Source organism: Bos grunniens, chromosome 8 (assembly GCF_055505025.1).
Source record: "Bos grunniens cultivar Pamir isolate PY7600 chromosome 8, Bosgru_T2T1.0, whole genome shotgun sequence".
NCBI classification, from domain to species: domain Eukaryota; kingdom Metazoa; phylum Chordata; class Mammalia; order Artiodactyla; family Bovidae; genus Bos; species Bos grunniens.
This window is the reverse complement of record NC_141172.1, coordinates 96,625,058-96,645,583: the sequence shown is the minus strand read 5'-3', so window position 1 is coordinate 96,645,583 and position 20,526 is coordinate 96,625,058. Positions and strand designations below refer to the sequence as shown.

The following is a 20,526-nucleotide window of genomic DNA, read 5'->3' as shown; positions in this document are numbered from 1 at the left end:
CTCCATCAAATTCTCAAACAAGTTAGCTAAAGTAAAAGTTAATCACCACTGCAACAGATCTACCTCAAATTCTCACACACAGGACTTAGCTTTTTGTTAGATCATTACTTCTTCTTTCTACACACTCACTTTCACTTACATAGATTCATCAAAAACTAGCAACAGTTCAAAGCCTCAAAACAGGTGCCTGCTTCAACTGAAAGTAAAGGATAAACTGTTTCCATGAACCTCTCATCTATTTATTTGCATTTGATGCTAAATAGTAGCAACTGTGAAAATAGTAATTCATTTTTTTTAAACCTCAAAATTTTAAATCTACTGGGTCAAAATATTTGATGACACCATTAAAATTACGCAGAATTCCCAAATCAGGTATAAATTAAAGCCCTTCTATAAAAGGAAAGGCAATGTTTTTATGTAATACACATTTTTTGGGGAGGAATGAGGGGCAACCATAAACCGATCCACAATAACTCTCAATCCAGTATGATTCCTCAATTTCAAACTGATAATTAAATGAACTGTCAGTATTTTACAGACTTTCAAGTGGACAATGGGAAAAAGAATTCAAAAGATAAAATGATATGTTAAGATTTTCTGAACCTCATGCCAGTAAGCAGGAAATGACCGGAGGAGAAGCAATTATCTGCTCATGACGGGGACTCTTCAGAAACTACTCTCTGAAAAGGAGTTTCTACCAGAAGCGCAACTAGAAACAAGGTAATGGACTGAACTGTGGACGGTATTCTCCAAGGAGTTAGGATCGGAGATGATGTTTAGGGTGATTCAGACTTATGATAATATTCTAACACACCAACGACAATTGCAGAATAAAATCTTAGGACTAAAAAATTAATCCAATATTACTGCAAACTTTTACAATTTGCTTTAGATCTGTGTCACATTTGTAAAACAGACATTCATTGTCATAAAATATCAAGGGTTTCAGTTCATGCCCATAACAATCTATTTCTCAAAAACTTTTATTAGTAGAGGAGTCTACAACCTAAAATTTTCCCTAAACCCTTGTGAAAATCTGGGATCTGAGTTGTCCAGATAAATCAGATTATCTGAACTTTTCAGCACTCTCTCCCAATTTTTAAAAGCTAGCAACTAATTACAAAAATTTACATATTACAAAATTTGACTTGGACTTCCAACTTGAAACTTTCACTCTACATAGTACATTCAGGATCAAATGGCAGGCAAAAAGAGCTACTAAAATGTTGGATTCAATTAGTTTTAAAACCTGCCCCACCCCTAGCCCTCTTAACACACAGCTCTCATCCTTAGAGGATGATGTAACTAGGTTAGACACTACTACTCCAAGTGGATAGCCAATTTTAAAATCCATTTAGTCACATTTTCTGATTCAAAGTCTTATCACAAATCTTTTAGAAGAGGTTATACTTTATTAGCAGCATTGGTGGTTCAGTGGTAGAATTCTTGCCTCCCACACGGGAGACCCGGGTTCGTTTCCCAGCCAATGCATTATGGTCTTTGGGGCTTCCCTGGTGGCTCAGACCATAAAGCGTCTGCCTGCAATGCGGGAGACCCAGGTTCGATTCCTGGGTCGGGAAGATCCCTTGGAGAAGGAAATGGCAATCCACTCCAGCACTCTTGCCTGGAAAATCTCATGGACGGAGGAGCCTGATAAGCTACAGTCCACGGGGTCGCAAAGAGTCGGACACGACTGAGCGACTTCACTTTCACTTATACTTTATTAACAGAAAATGTTAATTCACTGAGAAAAATACTGGGCTGACCAAAAGGTTTGCTCTGATTTTTCCGTAAGATGTAATGGAAAACCCCAAAAGAACTTTTAGAAAGCCCAATAAATGTCAATAAAAGAATTAATTAAACCAACCCAATAAAAGCATTATGCAAATGAGCATATATCACCATTATCTTATGAACTACTATTGTTTCTTTAAAATTTGTTTCTTTGAGATTTCATCCTTAAACAACTAGAACAAAGAAAGCAAAATGTTTCTCACCATTAAGAGATACTCCACTGCTCTGTCAGGGTTGTTGAAACTGGCTCTCAGGGCTGCAATTACTTGCTCTCGTTCATAGCCCATTGACATGATCTCAGTTACCATATTCTCGTAAGACTGACCTGTCACTAAAAAGAGATGTGTGTGTGGATGGAGGAAGGCAAAGAGGAAAAGAGAAAGAAAATTTAATAAACAAACATTCCCCACATAATTCCAGTGTGTATGTATGTATGTATACACTGTCAGGCACTACAGTGTTAGGAATACCTAACGATGAGTAACTAAAACACATACACAACTACTACAACATACACGTGGTAGGTAGAATAATCCACCTCCTCCCATCCTTAGAAACTATAAGTTAGGTTACAAAGCAAAAGGGAATTGAGGTTGCTAATCAGCTGACTTTAAGATAGGGAAATTATCCTGGATTACCTGGATGGGTAATCCAATGTAATGGTAAGGGTGCTTAAAAGCAGGAGGGAAGCAGATGGAGGGTCAGAGAAATAAGTGGGGGCAAGTTAGAGAAAAAAGCAGGGGCAGAGATGCTATGTGCTTCTCTGATGACAGAGGAAGGCGCTATGGCCAAGGTATGTGGTCAGTTTCTTAGAAGTTGGAAAGGACACCGAACAAATTCTCCCCTAGAGTCTCCAGAAAGGAATGCAGCTCTGATTTTAGCCCAATGATTTAGTCCCTTTATTTTAGTCCAGTGAGCTCCACGTCAGACTTCTAGCCTCCAGCACTACAGTAAGATAATAAATATGTTGTGTTATGCCACTAAGCTGTGATACAGAGCAGCAATGGGAAAGTAATACAGTACGTTAAACACAGAATAGAAACACCAAGCACAAAGGCAGCACAAACGTATAACAGAATTAGAAGTCGAGGCTGGCAACCTGCAAGAGGAGATGGATGAAATGATTTTTGAAAGCAAGAAGTGGGGACATTTCAAGCAATCAATTGTGCTGTAATAAGTTGTTTTCCTTTGACACCTTTTATTATCAAAGCAGAGGGGAAAACGAGTTGGAAGCGAGAAAGTCAGAATGTCTCATACCATATAAAATGGTAAATTATCTCTGTAAATCATTTCCCAGAGATCTCTCCAACCCCAACTCACTCTTCATGGAAATATCAGACAACACTCTGATTTAAAGCAAGTTTTCCTAATAACAATTTGTCCTAAGAAGTTTTCCTAGTGATGATGAGCATCTTTTTATATTTCTGTTGGACTTTTGTATATCTTCTTTGGAGAAGTATCTATTCAATTCCTTTGCCCATTTTTTTTTAAACTATTGAGTTGTATGAGTTCTTTATATATCAAGGATGTTAACCTATCATATACATATATATGGCTGCAAGTATTTTCTTGCCATTCCATAAGTTGTCTTTTTACTTTGTTGATAGCAAAATTTTCAATCAAGTTCTAACAGCTATGAAAGTATAGCTTAAAAAACTAAGTATCACTGAGCAAATTCAACATTTGGTATCTTGTTTAATGACTTTTCCCTTCCTATTCCATTAAGTACTTAAGCTATTTCAAATTTTTAATTACCCACTGATACAATTCTAGCACAAAGCACTCAAGTGTCAGTATACTTTCTGTAATCTAGTTCTCAGATAAAGAAAACATTATCAATAATAAAATTATGTGCTGTGGAGTATCAGAACTATACTATTTTAACAGTGTTTTTCTCACTCAATTCTCACAAGAATTCTATGAGGTTGAGGCTTATTAGAAAGATTAACAATTTGATCAATGGCTATTAAGCCACGGTGCAGAGACACAAACACAAGCTGTCTAGACCCTAGAGCTCCCACACCTAATCCTTAATGCCATGCCTCCTAATTAGTCAAGTTATAAAAACTCAAATAGAAGTGTCTACATGCAGGCTTGGTACATTTTAGATCCTAAAGGTACAAGGGAAATGACTCCTAGGAAAATTAGGGACAATGGACAGCATCAGACAGAGCTAAGGAGACAGAAGAAATAGTGAAGAAAATGTGATTAAGAATGAATTCTGAACTTATCATCTAGGATACGAGGTGTTGTGAAAGGAACAATGACCTCATTAGACCTGCCTTTTAGAAACTCCACTGTGGCAAGGAATAGACCAGTTAACAGAGTAATACTAGAGCATCAGGAAGGGAGGGACGTCAGCTGAGGCAATTAAGTGGTAGTAGAAACAAAGATTCCAGAGACTTTAGGAAGGAGATCGGTAGGACTCCTAGTCTCACTGGTCAAGAGAGGAAGAGGTCAAGGTTGATGCTAATACTTTGGTAGAGCATGGATGACGATGGAAGCAAGAAAGGAACAAAAGAGAAGAATCAGATGGAGGAATAAAAAATTTGTCAATTTTGAATCTAAGGAGTTTATGGAGGTTTTAGGTTTTCCAGCTGGCAGCTTAAAGAATGAGTCTCAGAAGTCAGAGGGATATATGTACTGGAATTTTAACATTGAGAATCCTTAAAAGTACAGTTGACAATGTAGGTTTAACTGTGTAGGTCCACAAATAATTGGATAACTGCATTCCTAGCATACTTCTATATGATCCATGGCTGGTTGAATCTGCAGATGCAGAACCATGGACAGAGGCCTGACCGTAAAGTTATAGATGTATTTCTGACTACACAGAGTTGATGGCCCTAACCCCTGTGTTATTCACGGGTCAACTGTGTATGGGTGGTTATTTACTATTCCCATGATCTGAACTTTGAACAATGACCTAGAGCAGAACCCTAGAAAAAACCCATACATTTAAGGGCCAGGTAAGATACAAAGAATTAACCAGGAAGCCTGAGGAAGGAACAATCAGAGATACAGTTCAAGAAAAGAGAGGCGTCACAGAAGCCAAAGAAGAAACATTTAAAGAAGCAGGGTATCGACATAAAGACTGGATAAATTAAAGATTAAAGGGCTAAGGGATCCTGAGACCATAATAGCAGTTCTAAGAGATGCAGATGTAAAAGGTAAGACATCACCACCAGAGACCACAGCAGGAGGAACTACAGCTGTGCATTCCTGGGCTCCTGCCAGGCAGCATCAATGCATTCCAACTGAAGCCTAACAGCGACAGCCAGAGCCTCCAACAGCATCAGGGGAGTGTAGGCTGGTTCCAGCTCTGAGGCTACAGAGCATTTTACACATCCCTGGGTAATCTTGAGCTGTTCCAGAACCTGTGTAACAATTTCCTAAGATTAAGCTTTTACTGTTTGAAATAAGAGTGATTTCTGTTTTCCTGCTTACTAGACACTTGACTCATACTCATATGGTAGCAGGGTAATCCCAGAAAAAAGTCCTCACAGGTATGAATGTGGGTTTGGTACACCCAGGTGATCTTAGGTTGATTAAACAACTATTTTGCACCTTGTGCTTTTTACATGGCAATCAGGGCATCATAGAGTTCAAGCTCAATTAGGTCAGAGGGCCAACCCGTATCTTGCGTGATACTACTGCTGCTGGAACCTTGCTGCTGCAGCAGCTACACAGGGCATCCAGAAGCCCGTACTCTATGGAAGCTGCACCCCCACCTGCTCCAGTCTTCCACCTCCCCACCATTTCCCGTGGTATAGAAGAGTACCAAAGGGCAGGAGCAGGGCTGCCAGCTAACCACCGACAACAAGCACCTACAGCAGGCACTGTCCTGGGGCAGTCACAGCGTAACCCAGTTACAACTGTAACCCAGGGACAGTTACAATGGGAAACGGACAAAACACCCAAACTGGTTCTGACAGATGTACATGTGAAGGGAAGATGGAAAGACATTACTCAACAGGTAAAAAGTCAGGATAAAACGGCATTTTCACTGTAAGTACAATACAAGCAACAAGATGCAGATGGGGACCTACAGGGCTACAACCTGGAGTAAAGGCTGGAGGTGAATGAATAAAGATGAAATGTGAGACAGATTTAGTAACATCTTATACTCATTTCAAAGACACTTCCTAATAAATGTATACACAGATTAAACTTCATTTTAAAACCCATATTTGGAAAGTGGAAAATATATCTGCTTTAAGGAAAGAAGTATGCTTAACTCTTAACAGCACAATTTAAATGATTCAATATATAGAACATTAATTTACAAAGTCTTCAGTAACACCGAATTATCTAAATCATTTAACCACCTGATTATAAGCAACCATGGAAATGATCTAAAGAAATGAAGCCTCTTCCCTCTTATAAAGTAATTCACCATATAGATACTTACCAAGTGCACTTGTTGCATCTTCAAAAAGGTTTGACCGAGAAGAATCACCTGATGTACTGTAAAATGTTTTTAGAAAATCATGTATCAGAAAGTATGTAAAATTTACCTTAAAGCTTAGTAGCTGTCCAATTTGTACAGACTCTTGGTTTTAATTAAATGTATAAATCTGGCTACAGTGTTTAAAAAGGCTTCCAGATTAAAACCCAAAGCTTTATCCATAACATTTATGGATTGGGAAGAATTTTAATACTCATTCTGTTCTGAAAATCCATCATTTAAAGAACTTACAAATAATCTGTAAGTCAAACCACAGTCAAAGAAATACCAAAAGCTGTACATGATAAACAGCATATGTAGAAACTGTATTTGGCTGGAAAGGCCTGGGAAGTCTTTATATAGTAGAATTTCACTTAGATCTTATAGTTAAGTTCCGAAAACAGAAACTGCAAGAAAGTATTCAAGCAAGGAACATAGCATAAAAAAAAATGCAGAGGCAGGACAGACCCGAGCTATAACCAAGTTTTAAACCAGTTTAAAAGGACTAAGTTTTCATGGGACTTCCTTGGTGGCCCAGTGGCCAAGACTCCATGCTCCCAATGTAAGGGGCCTGGGTTTGATACCTGCTAGGGAACAAGATCCTACATGCCACAACTAAGAATTGCTGCAGCCAAATAATATTTAAAAAAAAAAAAAAAAAAAGCAGAGGAGGCATCTCCTGATCTCCCAAATATATTTAAAAAAAACAAAAAAATTAAGTTTTTGTTAGGCAAGTGAAGAAGATGAGTCTAGAAAACAAAGTAGACACGAATACGATGATGAAAGACCAGGAAGAGAAGGCCAAAGAAAAATGAGGTTCACAAAACTGGTCAAGACAGCAGTTAGCAATTTAAATTACAACATACACAGAGACAATATACACATATACCTGTGTCCCAATTTTACAAACAAAACTCAGTAGACTTCAGTTCTGAGAAAACCCTACAGCACAGCAAGACAACGGAAATACCCCACTTTGAATTCATAAATTACTTAGAGTTTCCTTGTATCCCCAGGTGCTGTGGGCAGGGTTACTTCTGCCAAAGTGCCTGGCATCCTAACACTCAACATAACTGGTAAGCATAAAACTAGCATTTGGTACCCCACTCCAGTACTTTTGCCTGGAAAATCCCATGGACGGAGGAGCCTGGTGGGCTGCAGTCCATGGAGTCACTAGAGTCGGACACGACTGAGCGACTTCACTTTCACTTTTCACTTTCATGCACTGGAGAAGGAAATGGCAACCCACTCCAGTGTTCTTGCCTGGAAAATCCCAGGGACGGAGGAGCCTGGTGGGCTGCCGTCTATGGGGTCACACAGAGTCGGACACGACTGAAGCGACTTAGCAGCAGCAGCAGCACTTGGTATAATTTTTAATGTACCTCCATTAACTAATGTTTAGAAGGTAAAACTTCAAAATGAAGTTTTTGAACTATAGTTCAACACTATACACACACACATATATATGGAAAGAAACTCTCCTGCCCTGGACCCTACCCAGAGACAACCACCACCACTAGTTTCTATATACTGACTTGTGTCTTACTGTTGTGTTTTGGAATAACTGCATGTCAGAAGAACTACAACTGCCTCAATTTTTCCCAGAGAGGCATGACTTTCCATTTAATTGATCAAATCAAACTAATAAGAACCTGTTTGGTTTCCAATCTTTAAATTCTTTCTGTACTCAAATTTATTAATCATTTCTTTCACGACTTGTGTTAAGATTGTTTTTCCCATGTTTTCCTCTAGTTTACGATTTCACTTCTACATTAAATCTTTCTCTGTTTAAAATTTATTTACTCTTTTTTCTTTGGGCCACACTGTGCAGCATATGAGATCTTATTCCTCTACCAGTTAATCAAACCCATGCTGCTTGCAGAGCCATAACAACTAAACCACAAGGGAAGTCCATAAAACTTATTTTTATAAGATGACCTCCAGGTAACTAGACATTTACCCCAACAGCATTTCCCAGAGTGGTCTGAAATTATTTTTATCTTATATTAAGTCCCTGGATGTATATTGGTCTGTTTCTAGACTACTATTTCATCAAGTAGCCATTCTAATAAGAGCCATTCTAAATTTGCAATCACTACCATGCATAATTCTTTGGCGCTCGGCTTTCTTCACAGTTCAACTCTCATATCCATACGTGACCACTGGAAAAATCATAGTCTTGACTAGATGGACCTTTGTTGGCAAAGTAACATCTCTGCTTTTCAACATGCTATCTAGGTTGGTCATAACTTTTTTTCCAAGGAGTAAGCGTCTTTTAATTTCATGGCTGAAGTCACCATCTGCAGTGATTTTGGAGCCCCCAAAAATAAAGTCTGACACTGTAGAATTGATGCTTTTGAACTGTGGTGTTGGAGAAGACTCTTGAGAGTCCCTTGGACTGCAAGGAGATCCAACCAGTCCATTCTGAAGGAGATCAGCCCTGGGATTTCTTTGGAAGGAATGATGCTGAAGCTGAAACTCCAGTACTTTGGCCACCTCATGGGAAGAGTTGCGTCATTGGAAAAGACTCTGATGCTGGGAGGGATTGGGGGCAAGAGGAGAAGGGAACGACAGAGGATGAGATGGCTGGATGGCATCACTGACTCGATGGACATGAGTCTGAGTGAACTCCAGGAGTTGGTGTTGGACAGGGAGGCCTGGCGTGCTGCGATTCATGGGGTTGCAAAGAGTCGGACACGAATGAGCGACTGAATTGACTGACTGACTGACCGTGCATAATACATTTTATTACCTGGCAGAATTAATTAGACCCTTCATTAATGTTCTTTTATAGAACAATTTGTGCTATTTTTGCACACTTTTTTTCTTTTTAAACCTTACAGATAACACGGAGATATCGTTTAACCACCACTCAAATCTTGATTCTAACTCCACACTCCTCCCCCTCCCCAGAGGAAACCATCTTATCAGTTAGCGTGAGGTCCCTCTGCTACTGTTTCTCTACACATTAACATGCTAACCCACAGAAAATATGAATATTGTCATGTGGTTTTTGTTTGGTTTATGGTTACTGACTCTACGGTTCTGCAATCTGCTTCTTTTCACTCGATTAACAAAGCCTTGAAACCACATTTATTTAATATGCATATATACTGCATACTTTACCTGGGCTACAGTACTGGATATTAGAGTTTCTTAAACTTTAGGAAGCCTAAGAGTTCACCAGTTTTACTGTTTAGTCGTTCAAGGCGTGTCTGACTCTTTGAGACCCCATGGACTGCAGCAGGCCAGGCTTCTCTTTCACTATCTCCCTAGGGGACTCTACTAGAATTCACTAGCAGAGCTTGTTAAAAAACAGACTTCTAGGACCCTCAAGTCAAGAATTCTGATTTACAGAGGTCTGGGGTGGAGCCTAACAATTAATTTCAAAGTAACTCCCAGTAATGTTGATGCTGCCTATTTACTGCCACACTACGGAGAATTCCATGGAGAGAGGAGCCTGGCTGCTATAATCCATGGGGTCGCAAAGAGTTGGACATGACTAAGCAACTATCGCTCAATATGAATAAGCACAGTTCTCTAATATGAACAAATAACAAGTCAAGTCATGCTCTTACTAATGGAATTTAACTTAGTTCCAATCTGTCCTCAATCACAAGCAATACAGCCCTGTGCACAAGTTTGGTTTCTCTACAGTAGATATTAAGGAGTGGAATTTGCACTGTAATATGTAGTTTTTACTGCCATCCACACTTTACAGATGAGGAAAAATCCAAAGATGTTAATTTCTTTTCTAAGGTTAAGACCAAACAAATGTCAGACCTGAACACAATACTATGTAGCAACTGGAAAAACTTACTGATATGGAAAGATGTAGATGACAGATGTGACCATAGTAAAATAATATACAACAAATAATGATGGGGGACAATGTCAAGTTGTTTGTATGTCAAGCTATAATATACTGTCAGGTTATTTTATGATTCTTATTCTTTTGCATCATTTGTATTTCCTAACTTTTCTATACAAAAGTTTTTTTTCCTTTCTCCCTGGGAGAGAAAGAAAAAAAAATCCAGATTATGGAAATTTAAACAGACATAAAAAGCATACTATTTTAGTCAGGGTTCAAAGTTTAGATAGAAAGTTTGTTTGATCCACACAATAATCAAAATAAATACACACACGAAGTACCTGTTATGAACACCCTCCTATGCAATTTCCTGGAGCCCCGTTCGTACCTGTCGGTTGACGTTGGGGTGGTGGCCACTGGGGTTTCCACTGGCCGCTCCGCAGGCTTCTCCTGCTTCGCTGCACTAGCAGGCGCAGGCTCAGAAGATGCTGTCGTCGGTGCTGGAGTGACAGACACAGGTGTGGGAGTGGGAGCCGAAGCGGGGGCAGGGGCTGGGGCCTGAGTCACAGCTGGCGCTGTGGAGGAACTGACTGTGGTGGTGGCGGCAGAATTTGACTGCTGAGTTGTAGCTGGTGCTGGTGTTGTCACTGCTTTAGGCTAAACACATTACAAAGCAAAATCATGCATTATGATAAAATACTACATTATTACCTGACCTCTGGATGCTATAAACAAACATAACAATAGAAATTTTTAGATTGAAAGCAATTTTGTAAGGTGACATAACGAGCGATAAACAGCAGCAATCTGAATCATTATTTACGTTACACATTCAAAGCTGCTAAGAGCATATATATATCAACTATCAATCTCAATTAGTTCTAGCCAATGATTTCAGTCTTAGCATCATTATGAAAAAGAATCAAAAAAGCAAATATTTTAAAACATAAAGAATGTGTGTATCCAAAAAAATAAATAAAAGAAACACATAATTCACCCCCCAAACTTCATAACTGAAGTTTCTTGGTTACAACTTTCAAGTATTTATCCTCATTTGAAAGCATTATGAAAATAACTCCCTTGAAATTAAAGTATAAACAGAAGTATGATTAATGAACATGCCAAATAATCTGCTGTATTTTAGAAGAGGGAAGAAAATCCCAATGTTGACCAGAAGCCAATGGGTTTAAGTACAAAGAGACTAACATTACTTCTGAGATGTATATATAGTTAAACAGAGGCCAAGTAACGTTATAACTGCACGCTCAGCACTTTCTGAACTAAAATCAGAGCCATAAGCATTCCCACCAAGCAAAAAGCAGTTACATATGTGTAAAAATCACACTATATGAGTTTTATCTTTCTCCGAAGGCCTATCAATGCTCACGACCTACTTAGTTCATAACTTTCCTAAGGTAAAAAGGTAACTGATTTGCTGGAAGATGAGATTAAAATTCAACATAAGTGCCCCAGGTATAAATCAACAAACTGTAAAAGAGTGGACTTGTGTCTTATTCTAACTGAGCTGGTATAGAGTGTATTGGGAAAAACGTCTTGGGCAGGTAGGGGGATGGGACGTAGCCCCCCTCCTTTACCTATAGTAAGAGTCTTGAATTTGGCTCTGCAATTTTTATTGCCAACGTAATTTCCTGCAAATTATTAATGTTCTGTAACTCCAACTAGATAAGAATGTAATTTAAATGCATTATGTCCATTTACTATTTCCCTTAAGATCAATATAATACTGATTATACATATATATGTTATATATATATATTATATATGTATAGTGATTAATATAATACTATAATGTACCATGTCCTCAAGGTCTCTGTTGCCACAAACAGCTTTTCAAACCTCACTCTAAATAGTACCAAACCCATCTGCTTTTCAAAGGTCCTCTGCTTAACTTTTGATATTAATAGTTTTTTCTCTCTTCTTTGTAATAAGGGAATTTCTCACTGCTTCCAAAATGTTTAACTGTAGCAGTCTTCTTCCCCTTCTAAAAGCTGGCCTATGTAAAATAAGAATCTGCTTGGCTCCAAGTAGCTGTTTTTCAAACGCATGCACCTATTCTGAGACCCAGCCTGCTTACTTAGTTATGCTCTTAACAGTCAAGGTTACCATAATACTAAAGGAAATAAAACCATAACAAATACATACCCAAATGTCTGTGGCTACCAGACATACTATGTATGATAAAATTAAATAAGGGAATATTATTCAGCCTTAAAAAGGACAAATTCTGGCACATGCTATAATACGGCCAAACCTTGAAGACATTTTATGAAGGAAAATATTAATAAACAAGTCACAAAAGGAATCACAAAAGGAAAAATACTGTATGACTCCACTTATATGAGGTATAAGGTGTAGTCAAATACACAGACAGAAAAGGTAACAGTGGTGTTGGGCTGGGGCACGGCATGGCTATTTACTCTTTAACAGGTACAGAGTTTCAGTTTGGGAAAATGAAAAAAGTTTTAGAAATGGATGGTGGTGATGGCTACATAACAATGTGAATGTAGTTAATGCCAAGGAGCCATACACTTAAAAATGATTAAATTTGTACATTTTATGTTGTGCATTTTATCAGTTTTTGAAAAAACTAGTTGAGACAAAGTTTCCTCATATGATTCTGTTAATCTGTATTTAATGTTTAATATTTTAATAATTAAGTGCTTAAATATATATAACAAAGTATTTAAAAAATTAACCCCAATACATATGAAATGTTGAGCTGTTTTTTGTTTCTTACTACAAAAGTACGCAGTAATTAAAATCCGTTTGTTCAACTCTTTATTTTCTACTGCATATATTCCTTTGAGACTTAAAAAGTCTTTGACAAACTGGTTTGCAATTACCTATTTAAATTTAGTTTGGGTGCTTGCAAGTAGCATTATCCCTAGATTATTAGGAGCTCAGAATTTAGATCATAATTCAATCTTAAAAATGAGCGTCATAAGTACCACCACTCCTCTACTGTCTTAACACTCTACTGCATATTTATTTATCTGTCTTTCCCTTTTTCTAGTTTCTAAAAATCTATCTCATTGACTAAAAAATATCACTGAAATTTTTAGTCTATATGCCTTTTTGGCCTTCAGGCATTTGTTAGGTCTAGTACATCATTTAGCCAAGTCCTTTTAAGGCATTCTTAATAAAAACTATAAAATACGAAACATTTGAAGAATCACATTCTCTAACTACATATTTTGTGATTTTACTAATCCAACAATACCTAATAATGTTTAACAGGACATTTCACATGTATCAACTGTTTCAACATATTTAAAATTATGCTCAAACTACAAGTACATAAAACTATTAACATTATGGTTGACTCAAAGCAAACTGTTAACACACTTAATAACTATTAAGTGCATGCCACTATGGATGTATATATACTGTTTTCACTTAAAAAGTAAGTGTAAAGAAAGACTTGGGATCTTTTTTTTTAAACTCACATGGATAAAGATATATACAAGGAGGCTGAAACTTACTTTTGTCACCATAACTACCACGAAGTTTTTCTCATCAATTTTATATTCTTTTAGAGCGGTATCATCATTGAGGATTTTGCCTAGTACATTAAGAAAAAAACATATTATTAAAGGCACCATAAACTGTCTTACACTGAGGTTAAAACAATCATAAACATTAATTTTATCAATTAAAACTTTCCCCAAAGAGAAACATTAACCAATCAGCCAAGATATACATAAATGGATACAAGATTAGTTAAGAAGACATGAGCATCTGACTAAAAGACAGCAAGCACATACATTGTCTGTAGATATCTGAATCCCAAGCACTTCTTAAAAATTATTTGTAATTCAAAAAAAAAGACTTGCTAGGTAAGGAGATATTAACTAGGTCCTGAGAAACAGGAGATCATGAAAACAAATAAAATTCAATTTTGAGACGCTCAAAGATCTACCCCCAACCCGGACTGGGAATAACCTATAAACCTTCTTGATGGAGGGAGAAAAGTACTTCTTACTCCCACAAATACTGGATACTTGAAACACAGAAATGTTTCACTGCCATAAAAATTAAGTACTCATAATGACTTGGGACACAGAAATGTCAAGATACAGAACTGAGTAAGCCACATGGACTGTATGACTTCAGTCATGCAGAATGACAGACGTAAGGTCAAGATTCCTTCAGGCTTCCTTTTCCTTGAAATTAGTTTTTCATTTTTAAAGTTATTGACTTAAAAGCAGCAAGCATTAAGACAAAAGGGAATAGTGTCTCTGTCTGCATAGGAATGAAAAAAACAGCCAAGAGTAGGAACCAGAAATTCTAGTTTTATATCTGCCACCAACTACCCATGCCTCTTCAGGCTTCTGAGTCCTCATCACAGGGCTGGTATTTTCCTCTAAACTACCTCAGTTAAGAAAGTACTACAAAATCTCTATCCAAAAACAGACAAGAATCCAGGGTAAGTCAAGATCCATCTTACTGATATCCTCACTCAAAGTGCTCAGTATTTCTTCTAAAGAACACAGATAAGAATTTTCTCCACAAAATTCACCTATTAAGTCTATTTTTAACATACATCTTCCTGGTTACCAGTGAGGCTAGTTAATTTGCAACTTCCTATTCATATCCTTTGTTGCTTTTTAATTGGGTCATCCTTTTCCCTACTGATTTGTCAAGAGCTCTTCATATAATCTGAATAATAATCTTTTTTTCCCCCTGTCATTTATTGTAGTGTCTTTTGACATAGGTTTTCTATATTCTTCAGTCAATTTTGGTATTTTATTTAAAAACAGATAAACTTATGGCTTCTCTGGTGGTCCAGTGGTTAAGAATCCACTTTTCAGTGCAAGGGACACTGGGTCGATCCCTGGTCCCAGATGACCCGACATACCACGGAGCACCTAAGCCTGCGAGCCGCGACTACTGAGCCCAAGCGCCGCAACTGCTGAGGCCCCTGAGCCTGAAGTCCGTGCTCCACAATGATAGAAGCCACTGTGGCGAGACGCCCACACACCCTGAGGAGCAGCCCCTGCTCCCGACAACCAGAGGAAGCCCACGCACAAAACCAAGACCCCATAGACGAAAAATAAAACGACATTTCAACAGATTACAAAAGGTGCTCAGTTTGATGGGAAAACTAAAGAAAACACATGCAGAACAATAAAACTGGACCCCTATCTTGTGCCACTCATAATGATTAACTTGAAATAGATCAAAACTTAAACATAAGGACTGTTACCATAACACAGGGAAGAAAGCCAGAAATTGTGGCTTTACCAACAATTTTTGGGAAATCACGAAGAAAGCACACACCCACAAAATTCGACAAATGGACTACATCAAACTCAAAAGCTTCTGCATAGCAAAATAAACAATTAACAAAATGAAAAGAATTCTACAGAATGGGAGAAAAATTTCAAAAACCATGTCAGTTATGTGGCTAATATCCAAAATATATAAAGAACTTAATAACAAAAAAAGCAATCTGTTTAAAAACTGGCAGATTAAATATAAATCAACATTTCTCCAAAGAGGATGTGGAAATGGTCAAGAGACAGATGAAAAGATGCTCAACATCACTAAGCATCAGGGAAATGTAAACCAAAGCAAGAAACTACCTTACATCTGTTGGAATAGCTTGATGAAGGAGACAAGAGGGGCTGGTGAGGTTATGGTGAAAAAAGAATCTTTATACACTGTTGGTGGGAATGTAAATTGGTCCAACCACTATGGAGAATATGGAGGTTCCTTAAAAAATTAAAAACAGATCCACTGTATGACCCATTGTGTGTATGAGTTATGTCTTTTTTATTCATTCATCCCTTGATGGCCATTTTGGATTGTTTCCGTATCTTAGCCATTGCGAATAGTGCTGCTATAGTCATGGGAGTGTATATGTCTTGTCAAAATCCCGTTTTTCACTTCTTTGGGTATATACAATATTATTCAACCATGAGAAAGACAGTAACTTCCTATCTGCAACAACATGAATGGACCTTGTGAACATTATGCCAAGCAAGATAAGTCAAGCACAGTATGATATCACTTATATGTGGAAATGTATGTGGAATTTAAAACTCTGAACTGTAAAAAAAAAAAGTTATTTTACCTTGGTAGTTACCAAGCGTTTGGGGCATGGGGGAGATAAGAGTTATTGTGTTTAAGAGTACAAATGTGTAATGAGTATTAAATAAGCCATAGAGATCTAATGCACAGTATAATGAATACAGACAATAATATTGTTAATTCTGTAATGTGGTAAATATCAGTACAACAGCAATCATATTACAATATGTATCAGAGTTAACACTTTGTACACTTTACACTTAAACAATGTCACACAAAGTAATCCAATAACATTTTTTAATTCAAAAAATAAAGAAAAACAAATACAGCCAGTTACACAATGCTTACAGAAGAAAAAACTAACAAGCAAAACTAACATTACTGGATGGAGAAATACATAAAGCAAATGTGAAAAATAAGAGGACTGAATATTATAAAAGAACATTCAAATGACTGTTCATTCTCTGCTTTTATCTCTACAATGTTTCTGACAGAATCAATTTGTATATGCTACAATTCTTAAGACGGCAATTTCTAAAACTAAAAGATATCACAGTACACATGAAAATGGCATGTTAATTTCAGTACTTAATTCATACCTGCATAAATTAACTTTTGACCTGCTACAGGAAAGGCATCTTTACCCTTTTCGGATTCAATCTTCTCTTTCAGTGCTCTCACCTATGGGAAAAATTTTAAAATATTTGAAAAAAATATAAACAGAGGAAAATCCAGAATCTGAACAAGTGATGCAACATAAAAATTTTATACATATTATTGATTCCAAAAACTTAAAAGATCATGTCTTCATAATACTATTTTAAAAAATTCTATTGATAACCCATACTATTAGATATGGTTAAGTATAAACTGTTTTACCATCTGTTACACAGGTTTTTTTCCTTAAAAGACTTTCTTAGTTGACTTTAAAAATCTATTCAAAATAAATGTTTCAAAAGCAGAAACTATGATTCTCATTATAAAGTTTATGGGTTTATTACCCACAGAGTAGGAAAGTAAAGAAAAGCTCTCTAATCTAAAAGGTTTAAGAAATAAGGTGGTCTTGTCTACAATGATAAAAAATAAGTTAAATGTGAATGTCAAAAAGCAAATTATTTACCTTAAAAGTGGCTAATGTTTCATTATAATCACCTGTGGGAACTCTATAAAGACCAATTAAAACATAATTTGTGAGTGTGGGTCTGGACATCATTATTTTGTAAAAGCTTCACATATGACTTCAAAGTTTGGCCAAGGTTGAGAGCCACTATATTACTTAACTGATCTTGAACAAGTTGCTCACCAGTCTCATCTATAAAGAGGGACTGGAACGGATGATCTTTATGGTTTTCTATCTCTAAAATTACATGACAACAGGTTCATCATAAAGTACTCAGAAAACAAATGTAAACTATTTCCTAAGTAGGGTGGCATAGAAGTTAAAAAAGAGAGACACCATAAAACTAAATTTCTCTTAATGCCCAAGAATCAAGGGGGAAAATCTCATTTCTTTCAATTCCCAGAATACTTCTGAAAATTGTACAAGTTGATAGTTCTGAGCTTTATGTGGAAAACTGTCATGGATACAAAAGGGAGGGCTCCTCCCCAAATCACACTGTTACTGTAATATAAGCAGTGGACGGAGGAGCCTGGTAGGCTGCAGTCCATGGGGTCGCGAAGAGTCAGACATGACTTCACTTTCACTTCTCACTTTCATGCACTGGAAAAGGAAATGGCACCCCACTCCAGTACTCTTGCCTGGAAACTCCCATGAACGGAGGAGCCTGGTGGGCTGCAGTCCATGGTGTCGCTAAGAGTCGGACACGACTGAGAGACTTCACTTTCACTTTTCACTTTCATGCATCGGAGAAGGAAATGGCAACCCACTCCAGTGTTCTTGCCTAGAGAATCCCAGGGACGGGGGAGCCTGGTGGGCTGCCGTCTATGGGGTCGCACAGAGTTGGACACGACTGAAGCGACTTAGCAGCAGCAGCAGCTGAAATCCAGACCCAGATCTTCTGACTCCAAGCTTTAGAGCAGAGTATTTTGCAAATGTCACATAAATCACCCTTGCTATACTTATCTTCCTGAAGTGGGTCAGTAGCATCACTGCTATTCTGTTATTTCCCAAAGTGGAAACCAGTCACAAGAATCTCAACCACTAAATATATATGAGTACAAGAGGGAAAGTAGGGCAAACAACAACAAAACACCCTTCCAATCATTTTATTACTAAATAACACTGCTTCAAAGAAATCAAAACTGTGATTAAGAATATTAAGCAATAACAATGAGAACTCTATATACATTAATACCTATATGATGTGATTTAAAAAGTAATCACAGACTAGCACTAAACATTTATTATTGAATGAAAATTAACAAACTAAGCATGTAATCACTGCAGATGGTGACTGCAGCCATGAAATTAAAAGACGCTTACTGCTTGGAAGGAAACTTATGACCAACCTAGACAGCATATCAAAGAGCAGAGACATTACTTTGCCAACAAAGGTCCGTTTAGTCAAGGCTATGGTTTTTCCAGTGGTCATGTATGGATGTGAGAGTTGGACTGTGAAGAAAGCTGAGTGCCGAAGAATTGATGCTTTTGAACTGTGGTGTTGGAGAAGACTCTTGAGAGTCCCTTGGACTGCAAAGAGATCCAACCAGTCCATCCTAAAGGAGATCAGTCCTGGGTGTTCATTGGAAGGACTGATGTTGAAGGTGAAACTCCAATACTTTGGCCACCTGATATGAAGAGCTGACTCATGTGAAAAGACCCGGATGCTGGGAAAGATTGAGGGCAGGAGGAGAAGGGGATGACAGAGGATAAGATGGCTGGATGGCATCACTGACTCAATGGACATGGGTTTGGGTAGACTCCAGGAGTTGGTGATGGACAAGGAGGCCTGGTGTGCTGCAGTTCATGGGGTCGCAAAGAGTCAGACACGGCTGAGCGACTGAACTGAACTGAAGCATGTAATTCAAACAGAAATAACAAGACACATACCAAAAGGAAAATGCGCATAAAACAAATTAAAAGAAATAGTAGAAAATGGTTCCCGTAGCAATAGAAAAATGCACAAATGACAAGGCAGGCAATTCACAACTATACACCCAATAAAAAGAAAAGCTGAACCTCATTAATTACCAGAAGCACAAATTTTAATGTCAGATTATCATTAATCCAATAACGGTCACACTGGAAAAGATTGTCTTGAATAATTTTTGGTGTTAAGTGTGGAGAGGGATAAACTTTCAGAATGAGAGTATCAAATGATATAGTGTTTTGTGGACAATCTGCCAAAATGTCTCAGTATTTTGGCAGAGGGTGTGTGGGATTGCGTGTGTAGATTCAACCTGGCAATACCACTTTGGGTCATACATCAAAGAAAACAGAGCTAGACTTTGGAACCAGGTTCACTGACCCATCCAAGCTTCTGGCATTATTCCTTTACCTCAACCCAATGATCTTCACTTCCACTCCATTTAAGTAATCTACTCACAGCCATTTAGAACACAGGTTGAATCTCATCATCCCCAAAATGCTCTTCAAAATTATAATAAAAGTGCTAATCTCTTCCCATCAACTCTCTCAGTAACTGCTCACCACACCTGGTCTTGCACTTCATTACGACTCTGGTCCCTTGAGCCTCTCCTTTCATTCCAGCTCTGCTCAGCTTAGACAATAATGCCACTGCTTCTGTCACTTCCTAACATCACACACTTGTCTTCCTACTGCTCCTGGCGGGCACATTTCCACATGTGGGCCAACACAGCTGAAGTTTTCAGTACTCAAAATTGACTTCAACCACTCTGTGGTGTCATACACTTCTACGTTACTTAGCTAACAAATCTCACCTTTAACACCTAACCAACTACCTATCCACATTCACAGTCTGTTGTTGTTTCAAATCTGTACTCTCCTCTAAATCTGATTCCCAACACTTGCACCCTCCCCGCAGATGACCACTTGAATCCTACTTCATTCAAGACACATTCAAGACAACACCCCAGGAGCTCACACTCTCAACTGGCTGTTTCCAAACTGACACATGGGGTTTTTTCCCATCCATTCACTAATCTCCATTTTCTTCTCTACTAAATGAAAGGTATCCCTCTCTTCAAATCTAATTCCTGTTGTCCCTCCAGTATTCTCCAGTACCTTGCTAGATTCATTCTGTTTCCTATCCCCTCATCCACTTTTATTTTCAACCTCTCCCTCAAGGCCAGTTCATTTCCATTCACATTTACACAGACCTAATTCTCTATCATCTTAAAAACAACCCCCTCCCCCAATCTGTCCCCTGCTAGTTACACTCTCCTCCCCTTAGACTCAAGCAATTTTCAAAAAAGTTAACTACATATTGCTTTTACTTACTCACAACTGCATACTTCTTACTCAAGAGTGCAATACAAT

At 37.8% G+C, this 20,526-nt stretch overlaps 1 protein-coding gene across 4 annotated transcripts in view; it reads right to left on the bottom strand.

The window, feature by feature from the left end:
* RAD23B (RAD23 nucleotide excision repair protein B) overlaps positions 1-20,526 on the bottom strand; it is a 44,639-nt gene that overhangs the window by 10,300 nt on the left and 13,813 nt on the right. For all 4 annotated transcript variants that reach the window (XM_086315824.1, XM_086315823.1, XM_086315822.1 and 1 more), the window contains 5 exons: positions 16,706-16,787; positions 13,556-13,635; positions 10,441-10,709; positions 6,206-6,261; positions 1,998-2,125 (listed from right to left, as the gene is read on the bottom strand). In XM_086315824.1, coding sequence (XP_086171950.1) covers positions 1,998-2,125; positions 6,206-6,261; positions 10,441-10,709; positions 13,556-13,567 — 465 coding nt within the window. In that variant the 5' untranslated portion in view covers positions 13,568-13,635; positions 16,706-16,787. The remainder of the gene's footprint in view (positions 1-1,997; positions 2,126-6,205; positions 6,262-10,440; positions 10,710-13,555; positions 13,636-16,705; positions 16,788-20,526) is intronic.